Genomic DNA, 17121 nt, shown 5'->3' on the forward strand with positions numbered 1-17121 from the left:
TTATTTGTAAAAAGCATAAGACTAAATATCATTAACTGCGTCTAAAATACCACAGTCGACTGCAGTTAGTAGCTTCTACACCGTGCTTTTACACCTGCATTGCTTGCTGTTTGGGGTTTTAGGCTGGGTTTCTGTACAACACTTTGAGATATCAGCTCATGTAAGAAGGGCTATGTACATAAATTTGATTTGATTTGAGTTAGTGTACTTTTACTGCACTTTCAAAACTGCAATCTTTTGTTATAGGTTATACGGAATAACACAACTGAAATAAATAGCCTGATTCAATGCAACACGTTGAACATCAAACGTGTTTATCTGTTAACCTGTTTGGTGTATGGATAGACACATACTGTTTCAGTGGTCTTTTGCTACAGGCATAGCCTACCATTAATATTCTCAGTTCCCGGAGCATTTAAAACAACCATATTTTCAATGGTATAATGGGATAATGATATTTGACTTTATATTGTAAATGCAATGTTTTTCATAGGCCTGTATGCCTACCATGACCCCATGTTGAGGCTGAGCGAGACCTTCGATAGGCTAGTAGAATATGTGGAAAGCACCGTGGATCATTGTTTTTTAATCACCATTTATAACCCAACAAGGGGTAACCTATGCTTTTTACTATTCACTATAACAAGGGTTAAAACTATATCGTCACACACCCCCTCAGTTCAAGCTCTGCTTTTAACCCTAACACATCAAACCCTCCACAGAAATTGATAGCATATAGTCTGAGGAGTGCATGGTGCCAGTGATTGCGTCTGTTAAGTGGAATTCGGGGGAGGGGGGAAGAGGTCAAGTCATGATATCAGTGATTTTCAGGTCGGAAAGTCAGAGGTGTAGGAAGACGCAGCAGTTTCAGAATTGGAAATGAAAGTTCGGTGACCATTGGAAGATATTTTTCCCAGTCAGAGCTTGTTTTTTCTGAGCGACTTTAAAGGGGAAATCTGCGATTGCTACATCAAATGTCAAACTTCTAAATCAATCATATATACCCATTGACTCTTGAAGAATATGAACTTATGAGCTTAGTTCAACTGTCCTTCCTCATCAGAACCCAACCTGTTTAACTCCATTGTTTGTAAATAATGTGAACACTGTTAACCTGAAAACATGGATAAACTAGAATTGTAATATCATGGATGGTCAGTTCTTGTATCCATTTCTCTATGAATTTGAGAGTGGTTGAATTTCTCCAGCCTCAGTTTTTTACCAAAACAGGGGTGGGGTATCTGCTTTGTTATTGTTTGAACTGCAGATCCCCTGTAAAGGAATAGTACTCTCTCCCTGAGATAAAAACTATTAATGTGAAGAAGAACAAACAGAGGATTTTTTTTAACACATCACCTTTTATAACAGCGTTTATTAATAACAGGGTTTATCATAACAGGGTTTATTAATAACAGGGTTTATTATAACAGGGTTTACTCGTAACAGGGTTGATCCGTAACAGGTTTACAATAATGAACAAATCCCTATTCAGCTTCTACATCTGCGTAGAGGAAATTTTTATCTGTAAGAAGTAAGAGAACTGGTTATTTAACAATTATTAGTTTACATTGTTTTCCAGAATATTGTTTTTGTTCAACTGTGTTACCCACTCCAGTCAACAGATGGCGACGTGAGTCTCTCAGGTGATGCCTCTTGCGTGACGTATAATGTAGTGGACGGGACGTTTTTTCTACAACAACAATTCATCCACCTCGGTAGCGTGCTAGCCAACATAAAACCACAACATTGAAGCTCTTTAGGCCATTTTTGTTTATATTAACCTCAGTGTTTTAAACACACTGTCTGCGTATTTACTAGTTACTCTATTTAATGTGCTATTTATGTTATTAGCTAAGTAACACTCGGCTAATGCTAACTAGTTTACTTGCTAACATCCTCGACCATGAGCTCCCGCTACTTCCCCTGTGCTAAAGAAGAGGTCTGCTGGACGGAGAAAGAAGTTCTTGTGAAAGAGGAGAAGGAAGAGGAGGCTGTCACAGTTAAAAAAGAGGTAGAGGGTGAGGCTGTTACAGTGAAAGAAGAGAAAGACGTGAAAGAGGAAGAATTTATAGTGAAAGAAGGGGATGAATCTTTAAGAGTGAAAGAGGAGGATGCAGTTTTTGGAATGAAGGAGGAGGGGGAGATTACCGTCCCATTGGAGGAGACTGGAGATCTGATTAACACCAGTGAGTACTGTCTTAAAAACAGTGGCACAAACTCTATAGTTGTTGAAGTAATGTGTAGTGTTAAAGACTGTGGTCAAGTGAGCTGTCATTCGCAAAACTTCCGCGTGAATTTTTTTAAGCGAAGTGACTACACTTTACGGTACAGTGTGTTTTCTGTGAGGGGAAACGGAGTCGGATGTTCTCTAATACTCAGATAGAAACGACAGCTACAAATTATTCCAAGCAAACAGTTTGACGCACACGTATTCAATCTTCCATAATCAAAGTGATACCAAATCGTTTAGTTCATTTTCGTACCTTATCAAAAATTACTTTGACATCACGGGTAGAGTGATGCTGTAGTAGCCTAACGTTGGCGCTGTTTAGGAAATGTTAAATTATCAAAGCAAGATGTGTTTATGATGTCATGACACACAGGACGATCTAAATGAGCTTGATATGTTTTCAGAATATCATTAATCCAATGTGATGACCATATTTAAAATATGGGTTAACATAATTGCTAATTCTATATTACAGTTAACGTTTAAGTACCATTGGATGGTAAACAATTTGTCACGTCTGCCATCAGTACATCCCTAATCTATTGTCATTAACATTGTAATGTATAACATGCCCATATGACAGCTACAACATTGGAAAAACACTTGTTTACTGTACATTCGGGAAAGTATTCAGACCCTTTACTCAGTACTTTGTTGAGTTCTAGGTTATGTCAGAAAGTTAGAAGTTGTTTCTGAATAACCTAAAACATGGGAACCCTCAAGTAATAATGAGAGAGAGAAGGAACAATAGAAATGTATAAAAATCACGAGACGTGAACAACCCTTACAGTTGATCAAAGCATTCTAAAGACAGAAATGATGCTGCATACAAAGCCCATCAGAACAATCCCTCCTTGCCATTGGGAACCAAAATCCTACTAATTTAAATATCATAAAAGCATTAAGACAAATTCAAGTTATGATGAGTATTTTCCAAACTATTCTCATGAAGTGTTTAATGTCCTTAAAGGCCAAGGCACACTGAAGCTGTTGTGGGGGCCCAACGCTCAAGACACTTTATGTTGGGGTTTCCTTTATATTGGCAGTTACAACACTTTGTTGGTTTCCTTTATTTTCACCCACTTTTTCTCCCCGGACACAGCGCGGGATCGAACCTGGCTCTGTAGTGATGGCTCAAGCACTGCCCCACGGATCATTTTGGACCTGAATACATGTCAACAATCCTTCCCCTAATGATGACCATATTCTGCCAAAGGACACTTCTATGGATTACATTTTGTTAAAATCACCCCAAAGTCACGCTTTGTGGACATTCTAATCAAGTTTTACATTGAATATGTTGTTTTTAATGTAGGAATTGTTAAAGGGAGGTTATGGCAATTTTTACAGAGTCCAATTAACTCGTGGAAACCATTTTTATGTCTGTGTGTGTAGCATGAATAAAGTTAGATGTTTCGCGAGCCAGCGCTAACTAGCGTTGGTGAAATGACTGGAAGTCTACAGGTAGTCTATGCACTAACAGTAGGTACCAGAATGTCGCTGTATCTGTAAGGTGTTTACCATGGATCAAATGCCGCCTATGACACTGATTGAAATACTGTAGTCCATAATATCTGTTGACATCTACTGGAAGCCCTATTAACCTGTTGGGGCTAGGGGGCAGTATTTTCACGGCCGGATGAAAAACGTACCCAATTTGAAAAGGTTACTACTCTGGCCCAGAGACTAGAATATGCATATTATTAGTACACTCTGAAGTTTCTAAAACTGTTTGAATGGTGTCTGTAAGTATAACAGAACTCATGTGGCAGGCAAAAACCTGAGAAAAATACAAGCAGGAAATGAAAATCTTGTGGCTGTACTATTTTCAAGTCATTGCCAATGGAACACACAGTGACAAAGGATTCATTTTGCACTTCCTAAGGCTTCCACTAGATGTCAACAGTCTTTAGAAAGTTGTTTGAAGCGTCTATGATGAACAGAGACCGAATGAGAAGGCATGGGAGTTGATGTCCCTGGGATGACATCACTTCATTGTCGCGCGTTCATGTGAGATGAGACCTTGTGTTCCAAAACGTTTTTCAAGACACAGGAAAGGTCCGGTTGAAATATTACTGACGTTTCACGTTAAAATGGCCCTAAAGATTGATGCTATACAACGTTTGACATGTTTGAACGAACGTAAATAGATTTTTGGGGGGGGCTTTTCGTCGTGACATTTCCCTCGCGCGCCCTACATTTTGAGTAGCCTACTGAACGCGCTAAAAACATGGAACAACATGGAGTTATTTGGACATAAATTATTAACTTTATCGAACAAAACAACATTTGTTGTGGACCTGGGATTCCTGGAAGTGCCTTCTGATGAAGATTTTTAAAGGTAAGTGAATATTTCTAATGTTATTTATGATTTTAGATGATTCCAACATGGCGGCTATCTGTATTGCGTAGTGTATTTTTCTGAGCACAGTACTCAGATTATTGCAAAGTGTGCTTTCCCAGTAAAGTTATTTTGAAATCAGTCAATGCGGTTGCATTCAGGAGATGTTCATCTATAATTCTTTGAATAACAGTTTAATATTTTATCCACGTTTTATGAGTATTTTTGTAAATTCACCGGCAGTTTTGGGGGAGATACATTTTCTGAACGTCATGCGCCGATGTAAAATGCTGCTTTTGGATATAAATATGAACTTGATAGAACAAAAAATGCATGTATTGTCTAACATAATGTCCTAGGAGTGTCGTCTGATGAAGATCATCAAAGGTTAGTGCTGCATTTAGCTGTGGTTTTGGTTTTTGTGACATATGCTTGCTTTCAAAATGGCTGTGTGTAATGTTTTGTCTATGTACTGTCCTAACATAATCTAACTTTATGCTTTCGCCGTAAAACCTCTTTGAAATCGGACAACGTGGTTGGATTAAGGAGATGTTTATCTTTCAAATGTGAGAAATTGAAATTATTCGATTTTTGCTGTTTTGAATTTCGCACCATGTATCTTGTCAAGCAATCTCGTCACAGGGATCAGAACGGGAAGGGGTGGACCCAAGAGGTTAACTGCAATCTGAGAGGTATTCCATTGATTTCCTCATAGACAGGCATTTTAAATGGTGTCACCTCCAAAAAAAGAATTCTGGATGGCTTCTCCTCGGGTTTTCGCCTGCTATATCAGTTCTGTTATACTCACAGATATTATTTTAACAGTTTTGGAAACTTTAGAGTGTTTTCTATGCAATACTACCAATTACATGCATATCCTAGCTTTTGGGCCTGAGTAACAGGCAGTTTACTTTGGGCACCTCATTCATCCAAACTTCCGAATACTGCTCCTTAGCCCGAAGAAGTTATTATAGAGCTCTGCTCAGCCTATAAACATGACATTATATATTATTATAGAGCTTTGTTCAGCCTTAAAACATGACATTATCTATTATTATAGAGCTCTGCTCAGCCTAAAAACATGACATTATCTATTATTATAGAGCTCTGCTCAGTCTAAAGACATGACATGATCTATTATTATATTATTATAGAGCTGTGCTCAGTCTAAAGACATGACATTATCTATTATTATAGAGCTTTGCTCAGCCTATAAACATGACATTCCATGAGAGCAAGATTCTAGTTGGAACTCTACATATTTTGATTTTCAAATTACACCAAGATTCTTTTAAATTAGACATTTTTTGTAAACTGGCCTATGGTTATTGGGGGATGTGATTTGGATTCAACCTCCTAGCTTGACAGTTGTATCATGTGGAGGTTTCATTCAGGTCTCTATTTAAATAAACACTCTGTCTTTGGCAGGAGAAAGACCAGACTCCGAGGAACCAGAGACGTCCAAACCAGCAAGACGACACCACTGCTCCCACTGTGGAATGATTTTTAACCAGTTAAGGTGTCTGAAACGACATGAGAGAATACACACAGGGGAGAAGCCTTTCCAATGCTTCCAGTGTGGAAAGTGTTTTTCCTTGTTAGCGAGCATGAAAAGACATGAGAGGATACACACAGGGGAAAAGCCTCATCACTGCTCCCAGTGTGGAAAGAGTTTTTTCTCATCAGGGTGCCTGAAAAGACATGGCATGACACACACAGGAGAAAAACCTCATCACTGCTCCCAGTGTGGAAAGAGTTTTAACCGGAAAGAATACCTGAAAGAACACGAGAGAATACACACCGGGGAGAAGCGAGATAAACCTTTCCAATGCTCTAAGTGTGGAAATAATTTTTCGTTGTTAGCGAGCCTGAAAATACATGATAGAATACACACAGGGGAAAAGCCACATCACTGCTCCCAGTGTGGAAAGAGTTTTAAGTTGAAAGGACAACTGAAACAGCATGAGATAATACACACAGGGGAGAAGCCTTACCACTGCTCCCAATGTGAAAAGAGTTTTGCGTGGTTGGGTCACATGAGAAGACATAAGAGAATACACACAGGAGATAAGGATGTAGGCTGCTGAACAGTAGGACATAGGACAGATGCTTGCTGCTGAACAGTAGGACATAGGACAGACAGTTGTGAAGAGGGCACGACAAAGCCTATTCCCCCTCAGGAGACTGAAAAGATTTGACATGAGTTCTCAGATCCTCTAAATGTTCTACAGCTGCACCATCGAGAGCATCCTAACTGGTTGAATCACTGCCTGGTATGGCAACTGCTCGGCCTCCGTCCGCAAGGCACTACAGAGGGCAGTGCGTACGGCCCAGTACATCACCGGGGCCAAGCTTCTTGCCATCCAGGACCTCTATACCAGGCGGTGTCAGAGGAAGGCCCAAAAAATTGTCAAAGACTCCAGCCACACGGCAAGCTGTACTGGAGCGCCAAGTCTAGGTCCAAGCCATAAGACTCCTGAACATCTAATCAAATGGCTACCCAGACTATTTGAATTGCCTCCCCCCTCTTTTACCTCGCTGCTACTCTCTGTTATTATCATCATCTATGCATAGTCACTTTAATAACTCTACGTACATGTACATATTACCTCGACTAACTGGTGCTGCCGCACATTGACTCTGTACCGGTACCCCCCTGTATATGGTCTCACTATTGTTATTTTACTGCTGCTCTTTAATTACTTGTAACTTTTATTTCTTATTCTTGCTTTTGTTAAAAAATGTTTTACTGAATTGTTGGTTAGGGGCTTGTAAGTATGCATTTCACTGTAAAGTCTACACCTGTTGTATTCGTTGCATGTGACTAATAAAATTTGATTTAATATTAAAGCTGATCTTCCCCCTAAAAAAACGAATAACTGCTCCTGATTTAAACCCAAAAAGCACATTCTATCCTATGGTTAATAACTCCTCCATTAATACCTGTTGTATGTCAGTCCAACAAGAAGCTATGTCAGTATGTGTCCTATGGTTACCAACTCCTCCATTAATACCTGTTGTAGGTCAGTCCAACAAGAAGCTATGTATGTGTCCTATGGTTACCAACTCCTCCATTAATACCTGTTGTAGGTCAGTCCAACAATGTCGGTATATATGAGAAAAACAAGCCATATTCAGAAGAACCTCACCAGGACAGAAGAACAGGCACTTAATGAACTAATGTAAGAGTCATCTTTGCATCAAACCTGCAGACAAGGGGGGTGTTGTGGTTGTTTTAGACTATGTAAAATACAAAGAAGACATTCAGACGCGAATCCGTAATGAATGTTTCTATAGAAAACTGAGTGTTGATCCCACACAGGTGTTCCAATGGGATGTTAGCTCAAATCTGGAGCAGGCCATATTATTATAATATTACATATTATTATTATTAAACATTATTATTATGAACCATTATTATTATTAAACATTATTACTATTAAACATTATTACTATTAAACATTATTATTATTAAACATTATTATTATTAAACAATTATTACAATTAAACATTATTATTATTAAACATTATTATTCAACATTATTACAATTAAACATTATTATTATTATTATTAAACATTAATATTATGAACCATTATTATTATTATTAAACATTATTATTACTATTAAACATTATTGTTATTAATTAGCATTATTATTATTATTAAACAGGTTGATTTTTGTTTTGTACACAACAATTAAATAATTGACAAAACTCGTAAATGGTATGAAATAAAACAAAACATGTTTATGAAGTGTAGCAGTATGAATTGCATTAACAGAAATGACCGTAAATTAACATTCTTGATGAATAAAGACGGGAATTAACGTTGAACATTTACTGGTGGTGATACAACGGGGAATTCATCAACATTAACAAACAATAGGTAGCCTAAACAACCCACTCTATGACAAAATAAATGCATACTATTTGTCTGGAGACAGAGACATGCCTATAGTGCGTTTTCGCCTCACACCCGTTATACTGAAATACACACAGCCTGATCTTTACAAGGAATAGGCCTCGGCGTCACCTTAACGTGTTCAGGTATAAAGCAGTAGTCATTTATGGGAAACAAAGGAACATTCAAAGGACCCATACGGAACATCTAAACCAGTTATGATTTTTACCGATTTTAATGTTTATTCATAAAAAGCAGAAGGTAGTAAATATCATTAATCATAATGGTTAACCTATTCAAATGAATAGGTCAACATTCTAAAAGTATTCACATGACTCAATTTAGTCTAATTGGAAACATATGTCGCGGGGAGAAGTCAAAGGATCCTAGAAGTCAGGCTATAATTTGTCAAATCCAGAATAAATAGAGGCTAGCCAAAGTGTTCAGGCTTTGATTTACATTTTTACATTTTAGTCATTTAGCAGACGCTCTTATCCAGAGCGACTTACACTAGTGAATGCATACATTTCAATTCATTTCATACATTTTTTTCGCCCGTACTGGCCCCCCGTGGGAATCGAACCCACAACCCTGGCGTTGCAAACACCATTGCAAACACCATGCTCTACCAACTGAGCCACAGGCTGGGAAGTTTTCGGTTCCCTTACGGGGGCAAAAAATGCATTCAGAGTGGAGTAAAACTGCAAAATACTTTGTCCAAAATAACAAATATTTTTTATACTGCAGTAATTCTGCAGTGTAACTTCAATTATTCTTACTGCTTACTCTGTTCCAAAATACCACAGTCGACTGCAGTTAGTGCTCTTTTACTGCACTTTCAACACTGCAATGTTTTGTTGTAAGGGTTCCGTTTAGGCTATAGGTTATACGGAAGAACACAACTGCACTGAATAGCCTGATTCAATGCACCCCCCCGAACATCAAACATGTGTTTATCTGTTAACCTGTTTGGTGTATGGATAGACACATACTGTTTCAGTGGTCTTTTGCTACAGGCATAGCCTACCATTAATATTCTCAGTTTCGGAGCATTTAAAACAACCATATTTTCAATGGTATAATGGGATAATGATATTTGACTTTATATTGTAAATGCAATGTTTTTCATAGGCCTGTATGCCTACCATGACCCCATGTTGAGGCTGAGCGAGACCTTCGATAGGCTAGTAGAATATGTGGAAAGCACCGTGGATCATTGTTTTTTAATCACCATTTATAAACCAACAAGGGGTAACCTATGCTTTTTACTATTCACTATAACAAGGGTTAAAACTATATCGTCACACACCCCCTCAGTTCAAGCTCTGCTTTTAACCCTAACACATCAAACCCTCCACAGAAATTGATAGCATATAGCCTGAGGAGTGCATGGTGCCAGTGATTGCGTCTGTTAAGTGGAATTCGGGGGAGGGGGGAGAGGTCAAGTCATGATATCAGTGATTTTCAGGTCGGAAAGTCATTGGTGTAAGAAGATGCAGCAGTTTCAGAATTGGAAATAAAAGTTCGGTGACCATTGGAAGATATTTTTCCCAGTCAGAGCTTGTTTTTTCTGAGCGACTTTAAAGGGGAAATCTGCGATTGATATATCCAATTTCAAACTTTTAAATCAATGATATATACCCATTGACTCTTGAAGAATATGAACTTATAAATGCCTTATGAGCTTAGTTCAACTGTCGTACCTCATCAGAACCCAACCTGTTTAACTCCATTGTTTGTAAATAATGTGAACACTGTTAACCTGAAAACATGGATAAACTAGAATTGTAATATCATGGATGGTCAGTTTTTGCATCCATTAATCTATGAATTTGAGAGTGGTTGAATTTCTCCAGCCTCAGTTTTTTACCAAAACAGGGGTGGGGTATCTGCTTTGTTATTGTTTGAACTGCAGATCCCCTGTAAAGGAATAGTACTCTCTCCCCGAGATAAAAACTATTAATGTGAAGAAGAACAAACAGAGGATTTTTTTAACACATCACCTTTTATAACAGCGTTTATTAATAACAGGGTTTATCATAACAGGGTTTATCATAACAGGGTTTATTAATAACAGGGTTTATCATAACAGGGTTTATCATAACAGGGTTTATTAATAACAGGGTGTACTATAACAGGGTTGATTCGTAACCGGGTTGATTCTTAACAGGGTTTGTTAATAATGTACAAATCTCTATTCAGCTTCTAAATCTGCGTAGAGGAAATTATTATCTGTAAGAAGTAAGAGAACTACAATTATTAGTTTACATTGTTTTCCAGAATTCTGTTTTTGTTCAACTGTGTTACCCACTCCAGTCAGCAGATGGCGACGTGAGTCTTTCATGTGATGCCTCTTGCGTGACGTATAATGTAGTGGACGGGACGCTTTTTCTACAACAACAATTCATCCACCTCGGTAGCGTGCTAGCCAACATAAAACCACAACATTGAAGTTCTTTGGGCCATTTTTGTTCATATTAACCGCAGTTTTTTTAAACACATTGTCTGCGTATTTGCTCCATATCATTTACGTTTTTAGCTATCTGGCTAAGTAACACTCGGCTAATGCTAACTAGCTTGATATCATCCTCGACCATGAGCTCACGCTACTTCCCCCGTGCTAAAGAAGAGGTCTGTTGGACAGAGAAAGAAGTTTTTGTGAAAGAGGAGGAGGAAGAGGAGGCTGTCACAGTTAAAAAAGAAGTCGAGGGTGAGGCTGTTACAGTGAACGAAGAAGCTTTAAGAGTGAAAGAGGAGGATGCCGTTTTTGGAATGAAGGAGGAGGGGGAGATTACGGTCACGTTGGAGGAGAAAGGAGATCTGATTAACACCAGTAAGCACTATTTTCAAAACAGTGGAACAAACTCTGTAGTTGTTGAACTATTGAACTAATGTGTCGGGTTAAAGACTGCGGTCAAGTGAGCCGTCATTCGCAAAACGCTGTCAAGCCACCCACGCTTCTGTTTCCACCTACATTTTCTTACGCGAAGTGACAACACTTTACGGTACAGTGTGTTTTCTGTGAGGGAAAACGGAGTCGGATGTTCTCTAATACTCAGATAGAAACGACAGCTACGAATTATTCCATGAAAACAGTTTCACGCACACGTATTCAATCTTCCATAATCAAAATGATACCAAATCGTTTAGTTCATTTTCGTACCTTATCAAAAATTACTTTGACATCACGGGTAGAGTGATGCTGCAGTAGCCTAACGTTGGCGCTGTTTAGGAAACGTTAAATTATCAAAGCAAGATGTGTTTATGATGTCATGACACACAGGACGATCTAAATGAGCTTGATATGTTTTCAGGATATCATTAATCCAGTGTGATGACCATTGCTAACCATACGCTGTCCATTTTATGTCATCTTAAAATATGGGTTAATATAATTGATAAAGTTAACTGTAACGTTGAATTAAGTAAAATTGGATGGTAAACATTTTGTCACGTCTGCCACTAGAAGAGTCTACATCTTTTGTTTTTCAAATTACACCAAGATTATTTTTTTATTAGATTTTTTTTGTAAACTGGCCTCAGGTTGAGGGATCTGATTTGGATTCAACCTCCTAGCAAGAGAGTTGTGGAGGTTTCATTCAGATCTCTATTTAAATAAACACTCTGTCTTTGGCAGGAGAAAGACCAGACTCAGAGGAACCAGAGACGTCCAAACCAGCAAGACGACACAACTGCTCCCACTGTGGAAAGGGTTTTAAACAGTTAGGGGACCTGAAACGCCATGAGAGAATACACACAGGAGAGAAGCCTTTCGAATGCTCCCTGTGTGGAAAGAGTTTTTCCTTGTTAGCGAGCCTGAAAAGGCATGAGAGGACACACGCAAGAGATACTCCTCATCACTGCTCTCAGTGTGGAAAGATATTTATTCAGTTAGGGAACCTAAAAATACATGAGAGAATACACACAGGAGAGAAGCCTCATCACTGCTCCCAGTGTGGAAAGAGTTTTAACCGGAAAGAATACCTGAAAGAGCATGAGAGAATACACACAGGAGAGAAGCGAGATAAACCTTTCCAATGCTCCCAGTGTGGAAAGAGTTTTTCCTTGTTAGCGAGCCTGAAAATACATGAGAGGACACACACAGGAGATAAGCCTCATCACTGCTCCCAGTGTGGAAAGAGTTTTAACCTGAAAGGACAACTGAAACAGCATGAGAGAATACACACAGGGGAGAAGCCCTACCACTGCTCCCAATGTGAAAAGAGTTTTGCTTGGTTAGGGGACCTGAGAAGACATGAGAGGACGCACACAGGAGAGAAGCCTCATCACTGCTCCCAGTGTGGAAAGCGTTTTAACCAGTTAGGTCACATGAGAAGACATGAGAGAATACACACAGGAGATAAGGATGTAGGCTGCTGAACAGTAGGACATAGGACATATGTAGGCTGCTGAACAGTAAAGGGTGGCTACTTTGAAGAATCTGAAATATAAAATATATTTTGATGTGTTTTACACTTTTTGGTTACTACATGATTCCGTATGTGTTATTTCATAGTTTTGATGTCTTCACTATTATTCTACAATGTAGAAAATAGTAAAAAATAAATAAAACCCTTTGAATGAGTAGGCGTGTCCAAACTTTTGACTGGTATTGTACATCTACATGATGCATTGTTACACCATGTCGGAGCAGTATAGACCCAGCTGCATATTGTGATATGTTTGTTAACTTCGTTTTAAATACTCACTCATTACAAATCTGTTCTGATCAACAAGTCTTGTTAGACTTCAATGCTGCTTTTGACATTATCGATCATAGTCTGCTGCTGGAAAAATGTATGTGTTATGGCTTTACACTCACTGCTATAATGTGGATAAAGTGTTACTTGTCTAACATAACATGGAGGGTGTTCTTTAATGGAAGCCTCTCAAATATAATCCAGTAAGAATCAGGAATTCCCCAGGGTAGCTGTTTAGGCCCCTTGCTTTTTAAAATGTTTACTAACGACATGCCACTGACTTTGAGTAAAGTCAGAGTGTCTATGTATGCGGATGACTCAACACTATACACGTCAGCTACTACAGCAACTGAAATGACTGCAACACTCAACAAAGAGCTAGTATTGTATTTGGAACAAAACACTCACTAAACCCTAAACCTCAACTACCTCTTGTAATAAATAATGTAGAAATTGAGCAAGTTGAGATGACTAAAGTGCTTTGAGTAACCCTGAATTGTAAACCGTCATAGTCAAAACATATTGATGCAGTAGTAGCTAAGATGGGGAGAAGTCTATCTATAATAAAGTGATGCTGTGCCTTAACAACACTATCAACAAGGCAGGTCCTACAGGCCTTGTCGCAACTTGACTACTGTTCAGTCGTGGGGTAAGGTGCCACAAAAAAGTGCTTAGGAAAATTGCAATTGGCTCAGAACGGCAGCATGGCTGGCCCTTGGATGTACACAGAGAGCTAATATTAATAATATGCATGTCAATCTCTCCTGGCTCAAAGTGGAGGAGAGTGACTTCATCACTACTTTTATTTGTGAGAGATATTGACATGTTGAATGCACCGAGTTGTCTGTCTAAACTAGTGGCACACAGCTCGGACACCCATGCATACCCCACAAGACATGCCACCAGAGGTCTCTTCACAGTCTCCATGTCCAGAACAGACTATGGGAGGCGCACAGTACAACATAGAGCCATGACTACATGGAACTCTATTCCACATCAAGTAACTGACGCAGGCAGTAAAATTAGATTTAAAAAAACAGATTAAAAAGCACCTTTTGGAACAGCGGGGACTGTGAAGCAACTCAAACATTGGCTCAGACACATGCACACACACACACACACACGATAACAAACACACTATACATACACATGGATTTAGTACTGTAGATATGTGGTAGTGGTGGAGTAGGGGCCTGAGGTCACATAGTGTGTTGTGAAATCTGTGAATATATTGTAAGGTTTTTAAAATTGTATAAACTGCCTTCATTTTGTTCGACCCCAGGAAGAGTAGCTACTGCTTTGGCAGCAGCTAATGGGGATCCATAATAAATACAAACACATGATTCTCTTTGTACTTTTACAAATAATTGTATTATTTCATAAAATACTTGAAAAATAAACATTATGTTTGAAAATAAATACTTTGCTGCCAACTTCAGTCAGCAGATGGCGATGTGTGTCTTTCAGGCAATACTGACATTGTAACGTAATAATCTAGTGGACGGGAAGTTTATGTTACAATCATTTATCCACCATTAATTTTTCCCATAGGGGATTTTTAAAGAACTTTAAACCTATACGGGATCAGTGTCCCCCCCTCTAGACGGTTGAGCTAGCATAGGCTAATGTGATTAGCATGAGATTGTAAGTAACAAGAACCTTTCCAAGGTTAAATTCTTGTTAATCTAGCTGCACTGTCCAATTCAATGTAGCTATTACAGTGAAATAATAACATGCTATTGTTTGAGGAGAGTGCACAGTTATGAACTTGAAAATGAATTAATAAACCAATTAGGCACATTTGGGCAATCTGCATACAACATTTTGAACAGAAATTAAATGGTTCATTGAATCAGTCTAAGACTTTGTACATACACTGCTGCCATCTAATGGCCAAAATCTAAATTGCGCCTAACCTGGAATAGTACACTATGGCCTTTCTCTTGCATTTAAAAGATGATGATGCAAATTTTTATTTATTTTTTATCTTTGTATTATCTTTTACCAGATCTAATGCGTTATAGTCTCCTACATTAATTTCACATTTCCACAAACTTCAAAGTGTTTCCTTTTCAAATGGTATGAAGAATATGCATAACCTTGCTTCAGGTCCTGAGCTACAGGCAGTTAGATTTGGGTCATTTTTTGGAGGAAATTGAAAAAAAAGGGGTCCGATCCTTATTAATGGCTGTGTTTCATGTAGGCGTGACCCTGGTGTGATGTTTTGATAACCGTGTAATTCTCTATGACACCTCCACTGTGAGGCTTTATTTCCTTTGTTACCATAGCGAGTTCTTAAGTTTGCTAAGTGAATTATTCATTGAGGCAGCCATAGGCTGTAGATGGAATAAGAAGCTTATTGATTGTGTAATTGTGTGTAGGTTCAATCATTATTCTAATTTAAATTATGAGTCAAAGTGCCTTAAAGACACATAAAACGTAGCCTACCGATTGCAAGGTGCAGCCTGTGTCCAAAACATTAGAGTCTGGTCCAGTCATTCAATGTGATGGCTTTTTACCTTTTTGTTATCGTGATCGTTGTACACACTGGCTGCTCCTCATTCAGGCTCCAGGCAACTAAAGCTTCTCTCAACCCTATCACACTGGCTGCTCCTCATTCAGGCTCCAGGTGGCTAAAGCTTCTCTCAACCCTATCACACTGGCTGCTCCTCATTCAGGCTCCAGGCGGCTAAAGCTTCTCTCAACCTCAGAGACATGTTTTCTCCCTGTGCTCTCCGGGGAAGTAGCCTATGATGTTTGCAAGCACCGACCTTTCAACTGAAACTCCTCTTCAATAAAGTGTACTGTCAAAGTGATGTGTCCTACTGTAGGGCTTGGTTGTTCTACTAGATCAAAGGTCTGTTGTATCCTACTGTAGGGCTTGGTAGTTCTACTAGATCAAAGGTCTGTTGTATCCTACTGTAGGGCTTGGTAGTTCTACTAGATCAAAGGTCTGTTGTATCCTACTGTAGGGCTTGGTTGTTCTACTAGATCAAAGGTCTGTTGTATCCTACTGTAGGGCTTGGTAGTTCTACTAGATCAAAGGTCTGTTGTATCCTACTGTAGGGCTTGGTAGTTCTACTAGATCAAAGGTCTGTTGTATCCTACTGTAGGGCTTGGTAGTTCTACTAGATCAAAGGTCTGTTGTATCCTACTGTAGGGCTTGGTAGTTCTACTAGATCAAAGGTCTGTTGTATCCTACTGTAGGGCTTGGTTGTTCTACTAGATCAAAGGTCTGTTGTATCCTACTGTAGGGCTTGGTTGTTCTACTAGATCAAAGGTCTGTTGTATCCTACTGTAGGGCTTGGTAGTTCTACTAGATCAAAGGTCTGTTGTATCCTACTGTAGGGCTTGGTAGTTCTACTAGATCAAAAGTCTGTTGTATCCTACTGTAGGGCTTGGTTGTTCTACTAGATCAAAGGTCTGTTGTATCCTACTGTAGGGCTTGGTTGTTCTACTAGATCAAAGGTCTGTTGTATCCTACTGTAGGGCTTGGTTGTTCTACTAGATCAAAGGTCTGTTGTATCCTACTGTAGGGCTTGGTTGTTCTACTAGATCAAAGGTCTGATGTATCCTACTTTAGGGCTTGGTTGTTCTAGATCAAAGGTCTGATGTATCCTACTTTAGGGCTTGGTTGTTCTAGATCAAAGGTCTGATGTATCCTACTTTAGGGCTTGGTTGTTCTAGATCAAAGGTCTGATGTGTCCTACTGTAGAGTTTGGTTGTTCTGCTAGATTACAGGCTTGGGCAATTCCAATCCTCGAGGGCCTGATTGGTGTCACACTTTTCCCCCATCCCCAGCAAACACACCTGATTAAAACTCATTTCATTTTAAACTGAAGATCATGATTAGTTGATTATTGGAGTCAGGTGTGTTAGCTGATTGGCTCAAATCCATTATGAAGAAAATAAATTCCACAAAGTATCTTTTAACAAGGCACACCTGTTA

At 38.9% G+C, this 17121-nt stretch overlaps 1 protein-coding gene across 1 annotated transcript; it reads left to right on the forward strand.

Annotated features, from left to right (window-relative positions):
- The first annotated feature begins 1683 nt into the window (after positions 1-1683).
- Positions 1684-13272, forward strand: LOC106595183 (zinc finger protein 436-like). The gene is made up of 5 exons (XM_045713432.1): positions 1684-2186; positions 6000-6655; positions 10789-10803; positions 10975-11305; positions 12110-13272. The coding sequence occupies exons 1-5, from the start codon at positions 1904-1906 to the stop codon at positions 12850-12852; spliced, it is 2028 nt and encodes a 675-aa protein (XP_045569388.1). The 5' UTR covers positions 1684-1903; the 3' UTR covers positions 12853-13272.
- Positions 13273-17121: the final 3849 nt, after the last annotated feature.

The sequence above is a fragment of the Salmo salar genome, chromosome ssa02, assembly GCF_905237065.1.
Source record: "Salmo salar chromosome ssa02, Ssal_v3.1, whole genome shotgun sequence".
Lineage (NCBI taxonomy): Eukaryota > Metazoa > Chordata > Actinopteri > Salmoniformes > Salmonidae > Salmo > Salmo salar.

Bases quoted from the DNA above. Each gene is read 5' to 3' on its own strand.
- LOC106595183 (XM_045713432.1), top strand. From the start codon at position 1,904: ATGAGCTCCCGCTACTTCCCCTGTGCTAAAGAAGAGGTCTGCTGGACG. The intron at 2,187-5,999 runs GTGAGTACTGTC...TGTCTTTGGCAG, and splicing joins TGGAGATCTGATTAACACCA to GAGAAAGACCAGACTCCGAG. The intron at 11,306-12,109 runs GTAAGCACTATT...TGTCTTTGGCAG, and splicing joins AGGAGATCTGATTAACACCA to GAGAAAGACCAGACTCAGAG.